At 50.4% G+C, this 21984-nt stretch overlaps 1 protein-coding gene across 1 annotated transcript in view; it reads left to right on the forward strand.

Moving 5' to 3' along the window:
• Window positions 1-21707, forward strand: part of NSFL1C (NSFL1 cofactor) — a 22088-nt gene extending 381 nt beyond the window's left edge. The window contains exons 2-10 of the mRNA XM_077767054.1: window positions 41-153; window positions 2322-2419; window positions 8332-8406; window positions 10835-11000; window positions 11619-11711; window positions 13006-13115; window positions 13697-13834; window positions 20129-20293; window positions 21290-21707. Coding sequence (XP_077623180.1) covers window positions 41-153; window positions 2322-2419; window positions 8332-8406; window positions 10835-11000; window positions 11619-11711; window positions 13006-13115; window positions 13697-13834; window positions 20129-20293; window positions 21290-21467 — 1136 coding nt within the window. The 3' untranslated portion in view covers window positions 21468-21707. The remainder of the gene's footprint in view (window positions 1-40; window positions 154-2321; window positions 2420-8331; window positions 8407-10834; window positions 11001-11618; window positions 11712-13005; window positions 13116-13696; window positions 13835-20128; window positions 20294-21289) is intronic.
• Window positions 21708-21984: the final 277 nt, after the last annotated feature.

The raw sequence follows: 21984 nt of genomic DNA on the forward strand, positions 1-21984 counted from the left end.
TCGTTCCCATCCACTCCCGCCGCCCGGCCGCTGGCGGAAGGAGAAGCCCAGCCCGGGGGTCGGCCCACGCCCCCTCCTACCTACTTGCGGGGAGAATCTACCCCTGGGGTGGTGGCGCAAGCTTGGAGCCTGTTCGAGTGTCTGAGCTCATCTGTAAGATGGCAGTTTCTCGTCTAGTTTCCTGGCCCGTATTAAGTATTCATTAAATATTGTTGACCAAGTCATTAAGATGAGCTACTCGAGGGAGGGGTTTTGGGAAACGTGAATCCCCGGTGCCAAGAACGGGTCCTGGCTCATATTAGGCACTCAGCAGTTCATTGTAGAAAGAATTGCCTAAATGGCCTGGGTCGGCCTGCGTCTCAGGTAGATGATGATGATTCGTGTTTCTTGATTCCTCACCATGAGCCAGGTGCTGTTGTAACTGCTTTCCGTTCCTTAAATTATTTCATCTTTGCAATTTGCAGCTGAGCTGTAGGGAGATTGAGTAACTTGGTTAAGGCCTCGCTAGTTACCAGGTGGAAACTATAGCATTAGAACTCGGGTCTGATTCCAGAGCCCAAGCTTGGAACCCCCGAGGGCCAGGCACTTTAGGTGTGAAGATTTGCTTAATCCTGGCAACACTGAGGTGAAGGAGACTAGCTCGTTGTGTAGATGAGGACTTGGAGGCTCAGAGGGCGAGAGACAAGTCCGAGGTCCCACAGCCAGTAAGTGGTGAGGTCGGGACTTGAACTGGGTCTGCTGACTTCACCACATAAATGGCATAAAAGTTGGGGCACCTGGGTGGCTTAGTCGGTTAAGCATCCGACTTTCGCTTAGGTCATGATCTCGCGGTTCGTGGGTTCCAGCCCCGCGTCGGGCTCTGTGCTGACTGCCAGCTCAGAGCCTGGAGCCTGTTTCAGAGTCTGTGGCTCCTTCTCTCTCTCTGACCCTCCCCTGCTCACGCTGTCTCTCTCTCTCTCTCTCCTAGAAATAAATAAAACATTAAAAAAAATATTTTAAATGGCATAAAAGTTGGGTGAAGCATCACACCTGTACACACACACACACACACACACACACAGGGTGTGAAGCCCCTGTGCGGGGCAGCCTGGAAGCCCTACACGCTCACAGTGTTACACCCTGGTCAGGTCCTCAGTCCCAGCCTCCTCACACTGCAGGTAGGGAAACTGAGGCTCCTGCGTGGGACATGACTTGCCTGGCAGAGCTGGGACTTGAATGTAGTCCCCGCTCCGAGTTCAGTGGAGTGTCCTGGGACAGCATGCTGCCTCCTCTAAGGGTGGTGATCTGGAGGACGGGAACCATCTCTCTTCCGTCTCTGTAGACCTTGGTGCTCGTATCTCTGTACCGAGTGATTAAATACATAACCATTGGGTCAGTGAGAGAAACACTCCATCGCAAATGACCGGAAGACTCCTGTAGCCCTTCTGTGTGTATAGAGCTAAGGCGTGCCTGTGCACAAATGCCAAGGGGTCCTCTCGTTCGTTGTGTGGGGTTGGTGGGCCCGGTGTCCCTGTGGATAGGCGAAGAAGCTGGGCCCCAGTGGGAAAGTAAAAGTAGCGGTCCGGCTTGACGGCACCGTTCCTGACTCCTGGTCGTCCCATGAAAGCTGAGAGTGCAGTCCGAGCGCTCGGCAGGGAGCCTGGCTCTGCTTCTCACCCAACTCTTTCACTCGGGGCAGTTTTTTCTCAGTGTCTCTGTATCCACTATAAAATGAGACCAAGATAATGATAATACTAATTACATAGAGTTCTTTGAGGACTAAACAAGTTGACACATGTAGAGTTATGCTCAGAGCAATGTGGTACGTAAGTAAATGCTCAATAAATGTACGCTGCTTTTACCAGGCCACCTTTCCTGGTAAAATGAGAATGAGGAGTGTCTCCATCCCAGCCTTCCTTCTTGCTTTCTGTTCCCCTTAGTAGGTGGAATTTGTTTCAGGGGATAGGAGGAGAAACAGTTGGGCTGCTACCTTTTTTTTTTTTCCTTAATGTTTATTTTTGAGAGAGTGCAAGCTGGGGAGGGGCAGAAAGAGGGGACAGAGGACCTGAAACTGGCTCTGCACTGACAGAGTGAGCCCAATGTAGAGTTTGAATTCACGACTGCGAGCTCATGACCTGACCTGAAGTCGGATGCTCAACCGACTGAGCCACCCAGGTGCCCCAGGCTGCTACCTTTTGATCTCATTTTCTATGGTCCCCAGATACAGACCACCTTGTAAATGTGGGCCATATCTTCGTCACTTTGCTTTCTCGCACTCAGAGGAAGTATGTGTTAGATGAAGGCCTGTTTGAGAATCCCAAGTCACTACCTCTCTGTTTCAGATCGCCCTAGCAAGCTTTTATGAGGATGGAGGGGACGAAGACATTGTGACCATTTCGCAGGCAACCCCCAGTTCAGTGTCCAGAGGCACAGCCCCCAGGTAAGGGCCAACTTCAACTGTTGCTACGTGGGTGTGCTTCCGACAGCAATGAGGAGCAATTTCCTGACTTGATGGAGGGTTCAGGCCTGCGGATACGAGCCAACAGGCTGGAGTGAGAAAGTTAGATTAACTGGTGGCTGTTAGTTCATCGTAAGACTTGTTCCTTTCCTGGCGAGAGATGGACGACACCCTCAGGTGGACTGTGGTTTATGGGCCAGTCCTGGGGGAAACCACACAACCTACTCTTAAGATGTTTGAGTCTTTTATTTATGAATGTGAGGAGTGACTCTCCATCTCTGGAAGTTTTTAAATTTTTTTAAAAATTATTTCTTTTTGAGAGAGCGAGAGTGAGTGGGGGAGGAGCAGAGAGAGAGGGAGACACGGAATCCGAAGCTGTCTGCACACAGCCTGACACAGGGCTCGAACCCACAAATGGTGAGATCATGACCTGAGCCAAAGTCAGACGCTTAACTGACTGAGCCACCCAAGTTTCTCCTCTGGAAGTTTTTAAGTAGAGGACTTCCTCTCTGGGGTCTGTAACTGTAAAAGCTTAGACTACATGACTTGAGAGGGGCTCTTTTGATATTTTTGGATGCCCATGATCCTATTAAGTCTTAGAGGAAGTAAACCTATGTTGCACAATCTTCCCCAGATTGATGAGGGAGACCTTATTAGGTGGAACAGAGCTAACCTTCATGACTCCATTTGCACCCCTGTCCCAGATGCCTGGCTGCAAGGTCCCCACGGGGACCTGCTAGGATCTGCAGAGCAAGCCGGCGCTGATCCTCCAAGAGACAGGCAGGGCCGCTTTCTACAAAGTGTCTGGACCACAGCTCCCCTCCCCACCCTAGGCTGGTTTGTTCCTACCCTCTGGGGTATGTTTTCACCAGAAAAATTTGTTTGGTCTTTTAAATCAGCCCCAGAACACAGAGTGTTTCATTTCTCTCTAAGGGCATCCAGGTTTTAAGTTACAATTCCTCCCTTTGAAGAAGGAACTCTAGCCCCGGACCAGGTTTTGTTGCTTCCGTAACCTTTCCCTGTCTCCCACATCCAGAGAAAAGAGGTAGAAGCAGGCAGTTGATCTTTAAATTAGTCACAGGGGCTGACCCATAGAGTGTGGGTGGTGGCTCATCTGGATGTCACTGCCTGGAACATGGCTGATTTCCTGAGCGTGAGACTTTCACAGGCACCCGACATTACTGTTGGGACATCAGCGTGTCATACATACAGAGGGGAGAGGGTGACACGTAGCCACTGATGCCAGTTACGTGTTCACGCCTCTGTCCTCAAGTAGCCCTGAAGTCCTGTCAAGACCGTGGTTCATTAGCACCTCGGCCTGTGAGCCCAGCTGCCTGCATCCCCGTCCCCGCTCTGCTGCCTGGGAGCTTTGTGACCTTGAACGGTCCGCTGAGCGTTTCAGTCCCTCGGTTTTCCTTACCTATCAAATGGGAACGATAGCAGGGCATACCGCGTGGGAGATTAGATGAGTTCATGACTTATAAAGCACTTGGAACATAATACACATTAGTGGCTGCTGCTGTCACATTTTTATTATCACTATTAGCATCCGTTTTCATTTTCCTTTCTTTTTTACGTGTTCCCGATGTCCCACAACAGACACACTGATTAAAGAATACACCTGCTAGTAAAAACTTGGGGAAATAGGAGAGTTTAATGTGAAGACGGAGGGGAGCGAAGCCATACGCAGGCCTAAATGCCTTGCTTTGTAGCCTCAGACATGGTGCTGGGCGTCCATGAAGCCAAGAAAGAGAGAGGAAGGGCATGGTTTGAGGTTGTCCTTGTCCGGAAGGAAAACAGTGTGCACTCTCAGGAGAAGCCACGCTTTACTCCAGCACCCCAGAGAGTTCTGCGTGTAACCGGCTTCTGCCCCCACCTGGGCTGACCTGTCACAGGACACGGCCTGCCCCGTCCCCACCGTCCTTGCCTCAGGCACTCTTCTCGTGTCCTCCCCGTTCCTGCAGCGTGGAATGCGGCTAGTGAGGGCCTGCTTTGAGTCTAGACTGGGGCTTCTTAGTGCGGGTGCCCTGAACCCCCAGCATAAATCTGGAATGGATGTGAGAATGGTTATAAATACCTGAAATAGTTGGCAAAATTGTATGTGTGTCTTTTCTGGCAAGAAAATCCATAGCTTTTATCAGATTTTTCCAAGGTCGGTGGGATATAAAAGGGTTAACCATTGCTGTAAGGTAGTCTGCACACCTCGACAGTAACAGCTGTCCTTTATCGAGCGTGCGCCAGGTGCCATGCGCCATGCGCTATGCGCTGGGTGAAGCCTTTACAGGCACCTGTCTTTAGTCCTCACTACAACCTTAGGTGGGGGTACTGTCACTGTACCCAGTTTACAGGTGAAGATATGCGAAAGCTGGGCATCTTCCCAAGATGCACAGCTAGTGAAACAAGGATTTAAATACAGATCTGTTTCTGTTTCCAGCGTTCAGCTCTCAGCCAGAATGACACACTGCTTCCCTTCGGGGAAATTCGGGGTCCTCCAGAACGAGCCCTGAACCTGCCATCCTATTCTTACCCCTCATTTCTCACATCTGTATTCCAACCCAGCTGATCTCCTTGGTGTCTCAGTTTGGCCTCATTTTTGGTTTTCCTGCTTTTGTTTGAGCCTCTCACCTGACTGGCCATGTCTGCTGTCTTGCTTTCTGCCTGCCCATCTCCCCTGGGTCTTTCTAGGTTTAGCTCTGGGCCCACCTTCTCTATGGAGAGTGTTATCCCCAGCCCATAGGCAGCCCGCCATAGTCCTGTTGCTCAGCAGTCCAACCACCTAGAATTTGTTCACCTTGACCCGTATCCACATACTACTCGGTGGCGTCCCTCGTGGGTTGTCCTGAACTCTTCTCCTGATAGTTCGCTTTTCCTCCCTCAGTAAGTTATCACTTCCTGGAAGCGGGAGGACTGGGGTTTCTGGAGCGCCCACCATCAGGCTCGTGCTGCCGGATTCTCTCCCCTATGCTGTCATGCCTCAGCAGCTTTAGAAGTAGGTAGGGTGCTCGTCATTTCACCGGCCAGGGTGCTGGGTCTTACAAAGATGGAGCACCTCCCAGCTGCCGGTGCAGCAGAGTCAAGCCCCAGTCTGTGTAAATGCGGAGCTGCTTCTGCCGCCCGCTGGCTCCCTGTCCAGCACCGCCCGGCCCTGTACCGAGTGCAGGGGAGAGCAGGAGGTAGCAGTGAGTTTTCTTCTGTTTTTTCTTCTTTCCTCCAATGAAACTTACTTTCTCAGGGTGGCTGGGGCTGCCAGTTTCTGATTCTCTAAAACTGTACTATCCACGGTGTTATATGGAAACCAACTTAACAATAAACTATTTAAAATATAATAAAACAAAATAAACATTAAAAAAATAATAAAAATAAAAAATAAAATAAAACTGTACTATCCAGTGTAGGAGCCACTGTTGAGATTATTTAAAATTAAATAAAGCGAACATTCAGTTACTTACGCAAATCACATTTCAGATACCACATAGTCCCACGTGACTGTGACTTCCATACCAGACCACACAGGTCCAGCGTTTTCCATCACTGGAAAATGGATCTGACAGAGGACTTTCGTGCCACTTCAAGGTGCCAGGGTACCTGGGAGATTGAGCTTTGGTGCTGAAAAATTGAAATTTCTGAGACATTTTGCCACTTTGTGGAGGACATGGAACAAAGTGTCCCCTGGACATCGTGCCGTAAGGCAGCCCTCCAGCGCTGCTCAGGAGCAGCCCCCAGATCTGAGCGTGCGCCGGACTTGGAGTGGGGTGCCAGGCCCTCTTCCCCGGTTTCTGACTCAGGGGCTCTAGGCAGGCCTGACGGTCTCACAGGCGGTGCTCACGCTCGGAGTCTAAGGTCCAGCACTGGGAGAGCCACTGCTCTAGCACAGCGCGGGAAGTGTGCCGCACAGAGCGTCAGTGCCCCGGCGGCTTGCGGAACGCCCGGGGGCTCGCTGCTGCGACTGTCCCCATTTTCGCTTGAGCACGGGAAGCCTTAGAGCGCTTCATAAGCATGTCCAGGAGCCCATGGTGGGGGCTCAGCTGGGGTCCGAACCAGGTACGGGACACCAGAGTCTGTGTTAGAGTCTGGCTGTGAGAACTTTTGGAGAAAGAAACCTGTAGCCAGAGCAAGGGGTTTGCTCAAGCACGTGTACATGCGTGTATTTGAAGGTGTAGACAACAGAGAGAGAGCTTTTCCCCACGGATGCTAGGTTGAGCGTCTGTGGAAAACTCCCTCTGGGAAGATTAACGAGTGGGATTAGCCTTGCCGGGTCCTAGTGCACATCTATCACTTGGATTCTTTTGAACTGTGTCATACAGACATCCAGAAATGCCCACAGATTGCTCCCAGCTAACTCAGGTTAATTCAAGCAGTGAGTGTATTTGCTACATTAATTGATCTTTGTTCTCTCATTTCTAGTTGATGCAACTTCAAAGCCTGTTCTGTCCTCTATCTCTTTGATACACATCTTCAAGATTGAACTGCACCTTTCCCCTAGAAAATAACTCCTCGAGGCTTCCCGGTCTAGCCTCACTAGACCTGTCTCACCCTCTTCCCCCACTATGTTGCAGAGAAATTACCTTTTTATCCTAAGAAATACCGGAAAGGTTTTTTATCAAATGTCTCCTTGAAAAACTAAGTTCTTTGAGGACAATCTAAGCTAGAAAAAAGTGGCGGTGTACGACAGTGTCAGAGGAGGAAGGTGCCCCTTTGCACGCCTGTTTTCAGTGTGCCCTCTCCAGCCCCACACACAGCGCTGCTTTTTCCCTCAACACCAGTAGACTTTTTCTCAACTAGCCTGCAGCAGAGGCAGGGCCGCCTCAGCCACATGCTCACTTCCTCCTCACTTCTTGACAGCTTACCCTCCTCGTGCGTGTCTCTCTGTGTGCACACCACTCTCCTGCGGTGCCCTGCTGACCCCCTCCCCGCCCCCCAGCCCTGCCCTTGATCTGCTGAGGACTGACGGTTCTCATTCCTCAGCACCCAGTCCAAATGTTGCATTTTGCTGGGAAACTTTTCTTGATGTTCCCCCATCCCCCGCTCCCCCCACGAGGGACAAGGCATTCTGTCCTCACGTATCCCGTGTGCTTCCTTCTGCCCCAGCCCCGACTGCACAGTATTTAGGAGATGGTTTCCTGGCCCAGGGGCCACAATGAGCCTATAAGCAACTCAAGACTAAGAACTGTTGGAGCGCCTGGGCAGCTGGGGTGGTTGAGCATCTGACTCTTCACTTCGGCTCAGGTCATGATCTCACGGTTCAGGAATTTTGAGCCCCGCATCAGGCTGTGTACTGACAGCACAAAGCCTGCTTGGGATTCTCTCTCCCCCTCTCTCTGCCCCTCCCCCTGCATGTACACATACACACTCAAAATAAAGTTAAAATAAGAACTAGGTGTGATCGTCTTATTAGACCTAGTATCCAGTTCAGTGCCTAACACACAAGCATCTCCTGCTATTTAAAAATTAAATGAAGGGCACCTGTCTGGGTCAGTTGGTGGAGCGTGACTCTTGATCTCCGGGTTGTAGGTTTAAGACCCTTGTTGGGTATGAGATTACTTAAAAATAATAAAAATCTGTAAAGTAAATAAAAATTGATGAAAATAGTAAGCTTTTAAATTACTACACCCCCCATACCATTCCCCCCTCCTCCCCCTAGGAGAGCTTAAATTGGGACTCCATTTTATTTCACAATAGCCCTTTCTAATTTATCTGTAGTCCTGTGGACCTTGAAGAAATAAACGCCACATTATTTTGCATTTAAACTTAGAAAGTCTAACCCTCTTTCACATAGGTCCTCTTCTGTCCCACCAAGAATATCTAATCCCCATGTTTTTAACTCCTTAGCCGCTGATAACGAGTGTTACTTTTAATTCTCCCCGAGGTCATTTTGCTCCTTTTTGTGTCTCCAGCGATAATAGGGTAACATCCTTCAGAGACCTCATTCATGACCAAGACGAGGAGGAGGAGGAAGAGGAGGGCCAGAGGTGAGTCTTTGTTAGGGGGGCACAGTTCGCAGGAAAGTCCGTGGTAATGTGTAAATCATCTAGAAGGACCCAGAAGGATAATGTGCTCGGTTATCATTAGCCATGACTACTGTGGGCTGGTCTAAGTGGGTTATATCCTAGAAACAGTCTCCCACTCCCTGTAGCTTAGAAGTGATCCCTTTGCTCTGTTACTGTTTTTTTTTTTTTCTTTTGGAGTATTTTGGGTTTGTTTTCCTGTTTTTAATACGTATTTTTTGAAGAGTATTAGGGGAAGGGAAACAAATTGATGAAAAGAAAAAGTTATTAATATTTGTAACCCAATGGTAACCAGGTATCCGTATTTGGGGTGTGTATTTTTCCAGTTTTTTCTCAATTAAAAAGGCAGTATATCACATAATGAAAAGAATAAAAACGTATCAATGTGTTTTTCCCCCATATACACACACACTTACACACAAACACTGTTTTTTAAAAATTGTGAATGTTATACTAAAAATAGTGTCCATTATAGAAGAAACAGTAGTGTACTGAAAAAATAATACAGTTGTCCATCTTTTGGTAACTTGGGTTAGTATTTTGGAACATTTCTATTCAGTGTTCTGGGTGTAGCTGTGCTTGGTTTTGCATCCTGTTTTACATGGGATGGCCAGATAATTTTGTGTCTTGGTTCTGTTGGATCAGTGCTCTGTATTCAGTACTTTCCTTGCCGTTAAGACTCTTCATTAGTGTTTTCAGCAACTATAATAATAACTCATCGTATGGGTTGTCCAATGTTTAGGTTGTTTAAGGTTTTTACCACTAAATATCAGTGCTTCGAACATCTCTGTGTGTTAATCTTTGACTCCATTTCAGATTATTATCTCAGTGGAGCTTCTAGACACGATAGGGACAAAGGAGTGAATATTTTTAAGCGCTTGATTCTAGGCTCTTAGTTCACAAGCCAAGGCTTTGAGATTCCGTAATAAAGACCACTGAGCAGAACTGTGTCTGCAGCCTCATTTCACGGGGTTTAGTTCCCCATGGGCCCTGCCTTGGTCTGTCAGACATTTGTAAGGAACATTACCGTAACCGTGATAAAAATACAATTATCTCCTCATGGTCACTCTTTGGGAAGCGGGCTGAGAAGTTACATGTGTTCTATTCTGTTTCATCCATATAGTGACCTTTACACTGCCTCACAGCCTTCTTTTTAGATACATTCAAGGTTCAGAGTTTTACACCCCTTGAGTGAAAGGCAATGCCATCAAGTATGTGAATGCCCAACTCCTAAATGGCCGCTGCCTCCTTTTCCTGTCCTGTCACATCCTCCAGGTGATGACCTTCCTTTATTTCACATCCTGATTACCTCCTCGGCCCCTCGGCATTGCAGGCCGGATGGCATCCGCGCTGTCATCCTCATCAAGGCCTGGGCTTGCCTTGCATTCAGTGGGGGATGTCAGGAAATAGAAGGCTGAGACGAATTCTGTAGGTTCGCAACGTCCCCACTTAGAGACCAGCTGTTGACCTGGCAGTGAGTAGGAGTGACGAGCCAGGCTCCGTGCGTATTGGTTTTCAGAACCAGAGTAAAAACTGCTGACTCGATCTCAAGCTGTGCTTGGCCCATTGGAGAGCCTGGTGTGGGTATCTTGGGGCTGGTGTTTAGCTTCCCCTGACCTTCAGGGCCCTCTTCTCATTGCCCCCAGCGTATGTCACAAGAATAGTGAGGTGAGGCGTGGGTGAGCTCTCAGTGCTGTTTCACACCACCTTACATGTGTGCATTACTCTGCTTATTCTTTTGCATACATCTGCCGATTTGAACCTCATGGCCCTGACTTAAGGAGCAGGTAGGTAGGGCATGTGGTCCTTCCCTCCTGTTTCAAAGATAAGGAAAATGAGATGCAGGGTGATGCACTGGCTTGCCCAGGGTCCGTCAGCAGCAGGGCCAACACTGGAGCCTGGCCGCTCGCACTAACGACACCACTGCCACTGCTAACCCTGAGCTGTTAGTGGTAGTGCTTCTGACTGAGACCGTAGTTGCTGTCTCCCAGAAAGGTGCTGGCCGCTGGACGGGTGATTTCCAGCTGGGACTCTTTCTGGAGGTGGCGTGCTGTCATGCATGCCTGGAATGCCCTTCCCTGGTCCCTTCACCTGATCAACTCGTCCTCGTCCTCATTCTCAAGATTCAGCCCAGAAGACCTTCCTCTAGGAAGCCTGACTTCCTTCATAACTCAGTGCTCCAGGGCATCCCTTACTCAGCCCCATTGCTGTTCACCACATCCTGCCTGCCTGCCTGCTTTCATGTTTCCCCAGCTAGACAGTGCGTTCCTTAAACACGGGCGCTGCCCCCATTGCCTCAGTCAGCGTGCCTGGCACCTGGCCCAGAGCCCGGCATGTGCTCTGTTCATGCGTGCCGAGTGTGTTTAGTGTTAGACACGTGTTTTCTGCACAGGTTTTATGCTGGGGGCTCAGAAAGAAGCGGACAGCAGATTGTTGGCCCTCCGAGGAAGAAAAGTCCCAACGAGCTGGTGGATGATCTCTTTAAAGGTGCCAAGGAGCACGGAGCTGTGGCTGTGGAACGAGTGACCAAGAGTCCCGGAGAGACCAGTAAACCAAGAGTGAGCATAGGGGGTCGTCTGTGTCACGGGACTCTGGTTCTGGGGCCTGGGAAGAGCCCTTCCTCACCCCAGAAGTGACTGAATTTGTCTGTCTTGTCTTTTATCACTCACTTGCCCTTGTGTCCAGAAGAGCAGTGCACTTTCTCTCACTTGTAACACGAGGTCAGGATTTGGGGCCGCGTTCAAGCCTGTGGCCTGCGGCCTGGAGCCATCCTGCAGGCATGCTTTATGTGGCCTCAACCAACTTGACTCACTTTGTAGTCTGCTTTGTTTTGTTTTTCATTGAATTAGTATTGAATTGGATTTATGTGTTACAGAATTGCTAGATATCTGTCTTCTCTGGGAAAATCAGAGAGTCTTTGGTATTATCTTGTACCCAGACTCCTACATGTCCATGGTTAACTAGAGCCTGGTAGCACTGTTCCCCATAGCCCAGCAGCACCACCCCGCCTCCAGTTCTCCCCAATCCTGGCCACTTGATTCATCTACCGTACTGCCTGGCCCTGTAGCTCTGAGTTCAGTACCAGAGGAAGTGCCCCTAGCAGGTGACAGGCTTGAGACAGATTGTTGTATCTGAGGACCCCACACCTCAAAGGTTTATGAATGTGTCTTTTACAGCCATTTGCAGGGGGCGGCTATCGCCTTGGGGCAGCACCAGAGGAAGAGTCTGCCTACGTGGCGGGGGAAAGGAGGCGGCATTCCGGCCAAGATGTGAGTGTGCACCTCCCTTCCTTAGAGGAGCTCATAGACTGTTCTGCCACTTTTCAGAAGGGATTGGTCCCATGTTGTTTGTGAACCAGCAACCTCAGAAAGAAAGAGGCAGTGCCATCGTTGTGGTCCAGGAGCAGGGAGGCTTCCTTAAGAACAGAAGGCAGCTCTCATCTGGCTGGGCAGGGGCACTCCAGAGAAGGAGTGAGCAGAGGAGATGGACAAATGAAGGAGTTTTCTGAGCATCCCATGAACGTTGGGCAGAGGGATCGTGATTCTGAGGTTTTTCTGGTGGTGTGGACATGTAAAGAACTTAGTCTTCAGGGACGCCTGGGGGGCTAAGTCAGAGCCCAGACCTGAGTCCGACTTCGGCTTAGGTCATGATCTCATGGTTCGTGAGTTCAAGCCCACTTCTGGCTCTGTGCTTACCTCTCAGAGCCTGGAGTCTGCTTCAGATTCTGTGTCTCCCTCTCTCTCTGCCTCTCCCCTGTTTATGCTCTGTCTCTCTCTCCCAAAAATAAATGAACATTAAAAAAAAAACAAACTTCGTCTTCGAAGAGTCCACCCAAAGCACAACTTTGGAAAACTTTACTATTATCCAACCTTTTTTCCCTGTGCGTAGGGTCCCTCTTCAATAAGTGTGTCAGACTATGTAGATAATTATGAGGTTTTTAAATTTAATATTATGCCATAAACAGATGTTTGGCCTTGAGACCATTCGTTTCTATAATGTATTTGTTTTTAATCATTTGCGGTTCTATTCCAAAATGAAGCCAAGAAGAAAACTAAAATCGTATCCACCCAAGGCAGCTGCTAATATGCTGGCTTGGGACCTAGACCCTTTGCTGTGATTAGTCTCAGGAGTTAACACAAGTTGTAGATGTCACTTTTAATGACTGCAAAGGAGTGCCATGAGGAAATCTGCCCTGGTGGCTTAGTGGAGCACCAGCTGCATGCCAGGCACACTGGCAGCCCCACAGACAAGCCGCAGATCTGACTTAGTCACTTGCTCAGGGCCACTTAGGTAGTGAGTGCAAAGTCAAGACAGACCCAGGTCTGCTCAGATCAAAACCATGCTCTTAACCTTTTGCTGTATCACCTACTTATTTTACGTTAAGATTTGGTTGTTGATTGATTGCCCGCGTGCGTGTGTGTGTGGTGTGTCATCTTTCTGTTTCGGTGGTGACAGTAAGATAATAAGAACCTGCTAACACAGATTGGTGTTCCTGCGAGCACATGTTGGTATGCTTGCCAGCTTCCTGGCAGTGTGTGGACCTCTTACCTCCTGCCGTCCCAGGTTCATGTAGTGTTGAAGCTCTGGAAGAGTGGCTTCAGCCTGGACAACGGTGAACTCAGAAGCTACCAAGACCCATCCAATGCCCAGTTTCTGGAGTCGATCCGCAGAGGGTGAGCAGAAAGCCCTCCTCCGTGTTCCATGTCAGTGAATAGATGAGAATGAAGAGGCTGATTTAAGAGGTAGAAAATTTGGGGGCACCTGGGTGGGTCAGTAGGTTAAGCATCCGACTTTTGGCTCAGGTCACGATCTCAAAATTCATGAGGTCGAGCCCAGCAAAGGGCTCTCTTCTGTCCGCGCAGAGCCTGCATTGGATCCTCTTTCCTCTTCTTTCTGCCCCTCTGCTCATGCTCGCTCTCTCTCAAAAGTAAACACATTTAAAAAATGTTTTTAAAGTAAAAAATTTTAAGATTTAACACAGTTGAAATACAGATTCACAGATCTAAAACCTTGTGTGTCTGTTATTCCCTTTCAAGCCTGGGGCAGAACCAAGTGACCAGGTAACATAGAGATCATAACCATGACTTTGAGCAGGCGTGAGACCAGGGGGAGACAGACCATGGCCATTATAGTAGCCGTGCTCTGGGGAGGCCCAGCCATTTCCACATTTGGACCTATGACGCTTCTCCCTGCGCACCCGCCACTGCTGTCCTGTGCGCTCCGTGTGGACCCAGCGCTGCCTGTCCCCTTGCAGGGAGGTGCCAGCCGAGCTGCGGCGGCTAGCTCACGGTGGGCAGGTGAATTTGGACATGGAGGACCATCGGGACGAGGACTTCGTGAAGCCCAAGGGAGCGTTCAGAGCCTTCACTGGCGAGGGCCAGAAACTGGGCAGGTAAGAGCAGCACGGGTGGAAGTGGGACACGCCGGTCACTGCGCTGGGTCCCCAGACCCTGTGTGTCGTCACCGTGCACGTAGCTCTTTGCCGTCACTGAGCACTGCGTGTTTTATCTTTACGGGAGGAAAAGTGCGGAGAATGTGAATTTGGGTGTTAACCTGGGTTTAAAATCTCTTAACTTTCTAGCCATGTGAACTTGGACTGCATAGCCTTAGTTTGCTCAAGCATAAAATGGAACTAGTGAGAGGCCTTCCTCCTTCATTGTCATGAGGAGCGCTGAGCGCTGCCTCCCAGTGAGCAATCAGCGTAAGCACAGAGGGCAGCACGTTGCTGTTTGGACTCAGTACTCTAGCACATTCGGGGCCACATTGAGCTCCTTCGTAGCTTAAGGCCAAAACGGACACACATGTTTTTGGGAGTCACCGGAAACGGGGATATGGGGGGTGAGATCTCCGGCTCTCCTGCCCAGCCGCCTTTCTGCAGCTTTGTTCAGGATGCAGGGATGCTCAGGGACACTGCTGCCCTGGGCCGGCTGCCCCTCACCGCTACTGCAGCTCTTCTCTACCGCTTTGGTTCTGCCTGACACTGTCACTTCCTGTGACCTTTTCTGCTCTGTGTCCTCTGCCACTGCCTCCGTCTTTCATTCAGACTCCTGATAGGCTCTGATTGGCCGAAGTCACTGTTGCCCCTGATGGGCAGAGTTCTCCCACCACACCTCGGCCAGCCCACAAGCAGGCTGCCTTCTCTTCAGCAGTCTGCTCAACTCTGTCCGATGGGTCACTTGGTCAGTGTTCTTCAGAGAGAACTGTGTACGCAGGGAATAGTGACCTTCCCTCCGAGTACATTCGTTATTTTACCGAAGGGAAAACTGAGGCTTGTGGACCCCAAGGGTTACCTGTGGATGTATCAGTGGTGTGGGCGGAGCCAGGACTGGAGCCCGGGCCTTGTGATGGGCACTCCTTCCCGCAGCTTCACAGCAGGCTCCATATGGCAGCTCTGGAGCTAGGTGCTGCACGGCTCCTGTCCACCCCATTGGCAGAGACCAGGGTGGTCTGCTGGCTGCTGTGCCCTTTGGGCTTTGGGTGGGGACTCTAGGAGAGCAAAGGTAATAGCTCAGGACGTTAGAGTGGCCTCTGCTAGACTGATTCCCCATAACCAGAGAGTGAGTCTACCCTGTGCTCACCTCATCTGCCACATTGGACCTGTGGGTCAGGGCAGGACGCTGTCCTCAGAGTGCACTGTCTGGCTCCCTGCCGTCTGTGATAAACTCTGTGGAGCAATAGGTAATTCCTTTTTTTTTTTTTTTTTGGTTAATTATTAAAATGTGTTTATCTTCTTTAAAATAATAGAAAATACAGATTAAGGAAAAAAACTAAACCTAACACCCAGACATATCTGGTTAGTATCCTTCTAGTCGTGTGTGTGTGTGTGTGTGTGTGTGTAAACGTGCTATGTTATCATTTGCTGTTTGCCTAATGAAAGTAGTATGGTTGTTCTACATCAGTAATTGTATTTCTACAATGTTATTTGTAATGCTAACATGCTTTTCTATCTTGTATGTGTGCTGTAGTTTAATCAGCCCCTGCTGTTAACTATTTAGGTGGCTGCCGGTGTTAAGAACAACATTGCAGTGAATATCTCTCATTAAATCTTCGTATACCCCTTAATTTTGGGCTGGAAGTAATATTGCTGGTTCAGAAGGTCTTCATATTTTTAAGATGATGCCAAATTGCCCTCTTGGCCCAGAACTCAGAACATCGTGTGGTTTGGGCTTAGTTGGTTTCATGATCCTCATGGGAAATGCTACTACTGGAAAGTCTGTATTATCTGTGCAAGGCTCCACACACGTTCTTGAAAAGTTAGAATATATTTAAGGAGGTCTATTTTAGCGGGACAGGAATAAGTAACTTTATTAGTAGAGGATGCAGCCACAAGTTGAGACAGATCTTGATCATCAGGGTTGACAGAGTTTGATTTTGTCAGCTAAATATTCTTTGCCAGTTCCATTTTCATTTTATGTCAGTGTTGGTTTTCTGTGAAAAATGAGCAAAAGACAAGTTTCATACAGCTAAGTGAGATGAGGTTTTTAGCTTTTCAGTCTAAACCAGATGCACAGCTTTTTTAGTTTTTCCCATAAATTTTGCAACATTTTCCACTGTCATCTTGTCAACTAAAATGATCAAGAGCCAAAAGCTTAAGAAAATGTTCTCAGGTTTGCCTCAAGAATTAGTCCTCGGTTTTTTCCTCCAGTTAATCTGAATGGAGAAATTGTTCTCAATTCAAAAATTTGAGAAAATTCTTATAGTTGTATTAAACTTTGTTGTTTTAGGTTTTACGTTTGTTTGGATGGGAACTAATCTGAAAGTCCAGAAGTTTTGTGTTTATTCAGTTCTGAGTAGNGTCGTTTTTTGTAAAGAGATGACAAAGTGGCAATCCTTAATTGTGACAACAAAGCACCTTCGTGCCCAGTTAATCCCCGACTACAAAGGAAGTGAGCAGTCGTGATCCAGGCTATTCTCTGGGGGAGGCTCTTTCCCTGTGAGGTGTATGGTATTTGCAAGGAGACAGCAAAGAAACTTTCTGCAGGTGTCTGACCGGACCACTCCCGGCCCTGGAGGCGCTGCCTTCACTGCAGCAGGTGGCCCTGCCGCCCTTGGGAAGGGTGGCTCCGGTGGCTCCTGTGTGTGCAGTGCCCGGGAAGCGCCACACCCGGGCTGAGCTCCTCTGAGCAGATGCCTGCGGCCGTCCTGCGTGATGGAGCAGTTAGGACCTGCCGCTTCTCGAGTGTGAGAGCAATAGGGCCTGGTATCATGCTCCTCCTGCTCCAGTCCTCGAGGCAGCGTAGGCTGGGAGTGCCGCGCAGGTGGTTTTCCAGTTACGGCCACGGATAGGCACTAGCATCGGGTCCAGAATTCAGACAAATACAGGTGGGGCAGGACCTTGAAGAATGATAGTAAACTAATTATAGGGTGTCTTTTCTGCTGTTAGCTAAGCACTGTAGTAGGCATTTCCCATGTGTTATCACCTTTAATCCTGTTTTCATCTCCAAGTAAGGGATGAAATAAGGACTCTGAGCCTTGAAGAGATCATGTCACATCCAAGGTCACACTACAGGTCAGTGCAGAGATGGGTTCCCCCGTCTCTGCTCTTCCCCGCCATACTGCATTGTTCTTGGGTGTTCCTAGCCAGCCCCAGAGGTGTCTGTGTGTGCTTCTCGTACATGCTGTGTGCAGTGCCTTGTTTTTAGCTGTTATCCCAGCCGTGGGAAGTTTCACTTAACTCCCTTTTCACTGGTGAGCAAACCGTGTCTCGGGACAGTGTTCCTAAAATCAAGGCCTAGGTCTACCTGACTCTGAGGCCTGGCGGGAAGGGAGGGCAGGTGTCCAGGGCACAGAACAAGAGTCAAGCAGCTTGGGTTGTGTCCTGGCACCATGTCGAACCAACGCTGGGATCCCATTATGCGCCAGTTCCCTCATCTATAAAGTGGAGACGATGAATCCCTTCCTCACATGCCATTGTGAGAATGAAATGAACTGCTGTGTGTGACATACTCGGCACAGGGCCCAGCTCAGTGATGAGTGCAGCGCAAGCCTGTGGTGTGCCCATCACCTCCCCGCTCACCCGAGCCATGGGCTGTGCGAGAGAAACAGCAGCCTTTCCCCGGCCCTCAGATGATGAGCACGGCTCCGTGCGACAGGCTGTGCGGGGAAGAGACCAAAACCTCAGCTGCCTCCTCGTGTGGAGGACGTGCCAGTGTCTGGTCTGTCCGGCCTCCTGCACACGATGTGCCCGCTAACCTTACGGCAGAACAGTCCTCATGTCACATGGGCCAACCGTGAAGCCCCTCCCAAGGCCACCCCTCTTGTTCAGTGCTGGAGCCGGGCCCCTGTGGCCGGTCCTGTGCTGGGCCTCCGGCAGCACGCTGACTCCTTAGTAGTCCTGGCCACTGCCCAGAAAGGTGTGGAGGTGTGGGGATGGGATTCTCCTGCTACAGAGACGGAAGTCCAGAAGCCCACGTGTTTACTGAACTGCTGAGCACTGGCCAGCTCATAGGACAGGGATACCCGACCCTCTGCGAGCCGGCGAGGAGTCTGAGAAAGCATTTTTAAAATATGTTTCCTAAAATCAACCATGGAACGTGACCCTTGACAGTCCTGGCTGGTGGGAACGCACAGTGTACAGGGAGAAAGCTTGTTCATTATGTAAATTTTTAACAATTGAGAAACTGCTCCACAGGACATGTTTCTGTTTTCCTGTGTGAGGATGGAGATGCACCGGTCTCAGAGGATGGCTGTGAGGGGTCCGTGAGGCTGTGGACACCCAGCTCCCCCAGACACTGTGTGAACAAAGCATACGTCACTCCTGTTCACTCCCGTCCCCGCCCTGGCTAAACGGATGCTCTGGGCAGCCTTGCTTCTTTCTCACCGTAGGCCTGACTGAAGAAGCGAGAGTTCCCATTCTGGCAGGCGGTAGCTTCACTGAGTACCTGTTCCGTCCTTGGAATTGTTATTTGAACAGTTGAGAGACAGGCTGTCTATGTCTAGACTAGTTAGAGAGTTGACTTAATGCCTGTAAAACTAATGAACAAAACAGTTGCTGTTAGGCATTTATAGGCTTCATATTGAACTTGCCACTGTCTCTGAGCATCTTTTTTTTCTTCTTCTTCTTTTTTTTTTTTAAATTTCTGAGAGAGAGAGAGACAGCGTGAGCAGGGGAGGGTCAGAGAGAGGGAGACACAGAATCTGGAGCAGGCTCCAGGCTCTGAGCTGGCTGTCAGCACAGAGCCCGATGTGGGGCTCAAACCCACAAACCGTGAAATCATGACCTGAGCCAAAGTCGGACGCTTAACCGACTGAGCCACCCAGACGCCCCTCTGAGCATCTAAAAGGTGGTGTGATTTTTGCATGCGCATCCCACACACTGAGGCTGATGCATAGAAAGGAGCAGCTCCTTCCATAGGTGGTAAGTGTGGCCAGTGTTCTCTCTGAGTTCTGCTTTGTGACTCTCTGAGCGCTTGTTTTTTAATAGTCACAGAAAACCACCCACTTTTCAGTTCTTTGCTAGTTATGTGTTCTAGGGCAGTGTTTCACAAACTGGGTTCCGTGGCATACTCTGCAGGAGGTTTAACCGGTGGAGCTTGAAAAAGGGACAAGGTGGTCAGATAAGTTTGCTCTGACTGCACAGCCTCTCAAGACTTTAGTATGCAATGGCCCCTGGTGCTGCCAGCTTGGTATGTGGCATTTCTACACTCTTCCTGGATTTCTCTCAGGAGATTAGGGTCCCTGGAAACACACTTGGGAAAGCACTTTCCGATGGATTTACTAAGAGTACCGTCTTTAGCTTATAAAGATCCAGGGGGAAGGGAGAGGTGTGGGAACTGATGTAATCCGAAGCTGTGGGGAAGCAAGGCGCCATCTCATGGTCTCTCTTCTCTGCAGGGGTCTGGATGAGCGCGCCTGCTGAGAGAGCTGGGAGGGAGACACGGGTGATTACAGGGGAGGGGCAAAGCCTCCAGCAGTGGTCGAGTTCTGTGAACGTTTTGTATGTCAGTGCTGTGTGCCTTTCTCTCCTTTATCCCTCACAAGCTGAGCAAGGCAGGTAGTCTTCACTGTTGTTAAAGAGCCTCGTTACCTCCCTTGTTGAAACTAAGGGAGCTTGAGTAACTTGCCCAGCGCCGCCTGTCTGGCAGGAGAGTTCTAAGATCTGCAGCGGACACCATGTCCTCTGGATACTGTGAAAATAATCCCCGTGGTGGAGGGTGCTTAGTTGATCGGTGGGAAATCTCTGTCTCCTTCTGGTAGTTGACATAGGGGAACGAATGTGCACACGAGTGAGGCTGCACTAGGGAGCGCAGGCCTGACAATTCCGTGACCGGAAGGAGTGTGGACTGGTCCCCGCCTGGCTGTCAGACCTGCCTCCGCTACGGACCTTGGCCTCTCTCATTGTGGCTAAAACGCATCCTGCTCTGGTCCCCCTGCAGCTGTCATGCATGCTGCTTTCCTCCCTTCAGGCCTTTGTTCAGGTGAGGGCACCAAGGCAGAACAGGAGTCACTTGCCCCTGGTTACTCAGGAGTGAGGGAGCTAGCTGCAGGGCAGGGCCAGTGCCTTCTGCTGGGCCTGTAGGTTCCGCGACGGCTGGTTGTCTCGGCCACTCTGGTTGTCTCGGCCACTTGTTCTAGCCGCCACAGCAATGTCGCGGGCACAGCCAGTGCTCGGCCAACTCTGCGGCGGGATCGCCCCCTGCAGGGGCCTTGTTTCCGTGTGTGGCCTGACGTTCTTCTCTCTCCTCAGCACGGCCCCCCAGGTACTGAATCCCAGCTCTCCAGCCCAACAGGCAGAAAACGAAGCCAAAGCCAGCTCTTCGGTCTCAATCGACGAGTCCCAGCCCACCACAAACATCCAAATACGGCTCGCTGACGGCGGGAGGCTGGTGCAGAAGTTCAACCACAGCCACAGGTGCCTTGCGCCGTCCGGCCTCGCTGGCTTGGGGAGGGCCCCCTAGACACCAGCAGGGGCTCCGCACTCCCCAAAGGAGGCAGTGGGACGGGGAGGCCTGCAGGTCTGAAGCCTTTGGTTCTCATTCCTCTGATCCATTAAGTGCGGCCGGTGACTGCTCACTTCTCACCTGTGGGTCTCATTCCTCGCCTATAAGATTAGGGCATTGGGATTCTCAGGGTCTTTTTGGCCCCCACAGTGTTTGTTCACAGGAAATTTCACGGTAAAGCCCAAGTGCAGAACAATAAAATCTAAACTGCTGTGGATAACAGAGAGGAGGAGGGGACACAACCCCAGCGTCCACTACCTCCCTCCCCAAGGATCTCTGAAAACCACCGGGCTGTGAAAGTCTCTTAGGTCTGCCATGTGAAAATTCTAGAATACCTGCTCTACCACTTCAGACCATCTGGGCTGGCTCAAAGCAAACTGTGCCAACCCCATTTTAAAGATGGGGAAACTGAGGCATGGAGAAATTGAAGAGATAAGCAGGGGAGGACTGGTAAACCAGTATTCTAGGTATTTGGGGAGACCTTTTTCTAGGATAGCAGTATCCATTTTCATGAGGCGTAGGCCACCTAAACCAGAAGCACGTGAGGGGCCCAGGGAATGGCTTGACAGTCCTTGGGTGCTGACGGGTCACGTGTGGGCTAAGTTCTGAAAGAGTGTGATTAGGATTCCAGGACAGGAATCGGGCAGAGGTGCCTCGAGTGACCCCAGTGTTGGCAGGAAGCACAGCATGATGAAAATCTAGAAGGAGGGACATAGAGAACACGGAGAAGGAGCATGGGATCAAATTAGATGGGGCTTGGGATCCCAGTAAAGAGGTGGTGTTTATCCCAAAGAAACTGGGAGCAGCCCTGAAGGGCTTTAGGCAAGGGAGTTGTGTGATCTGATGTGGTTCTGAGCGAGTGCCCTGGCTGCCCGTGGAGGAGGAAGGCTGGGGTGTGGACGGCAGAGAGGGGCCCTGCTCACCCACCTCCCTGCCCCGCCCCCCCCNGTGGACGCCCGGCCAGCCATGGCTGCCACCAGCTTCATCCTCATGACTACGTTCCCGAACAAAGAGCTGGCTGACGAGAGCCAGACCCTGAAGGAGGCCAACCTGCTGAACGCCGTCATCGTGCAGCGGTTAACATAACCGCCCGCCTGGCTGGCGGCCTCCTCTCCCTCCCTCGTCCCCCTGGCTGGCTGCCCCACGGGGACCGCCCCTCCCGCCCCCTCCCACACACCCAGCAGGCCAGGGCCACGTCTCGTCTATCGCTCTGGGTTCTTAGATCTCAGTTGGACATTTGTTTTCTCCTTAGTTGCGTTTCCTGGGTTTTTGTGACGATCAATGGACTTTAAAGAAAAAAATAAAAATGACCAAAAAAAAAGGAAAGGATCTCACCAGCATGTTGTGTGCAGCATCTCCCACTGAAGCCAGTTCTGACTGCTTTAATGATACTACTTCCCAGGGCGTGCGGGGCGGGGCCTGCCTTCCAGCATAGCTGCTTGAAAATTGCTTGCAGCACCCCACACCCATCCGCTAGCATCCACCCACCAGCCCCCAGAGGACTGGTGGGCCCCCCTTTATTGGGAAGGGGGCAGGCACATGTAGAGAGAGGCTCTGCAGCCTCTTGCTTCCCCAGGAGCGCACCTCTTGCCCTGATGAAACG

Source organism: Crocuta crocuta, unplaced genomic scaffold (genome assembly GCF_008692635.1).
Source record: "Crocuta crocuta isolate KB4526 unplaced genomic scaffold, BGI_CrCroc_1.0 scaffold15, whole genome shotgun sequence".
In the NCBI taxonomy this organism is placed as follows: Eukaryota; Metazoa; Chordata; class Mammalia; order Carnivora; family Hyaenidae; genus Crocuta; species Crocuta crocuta.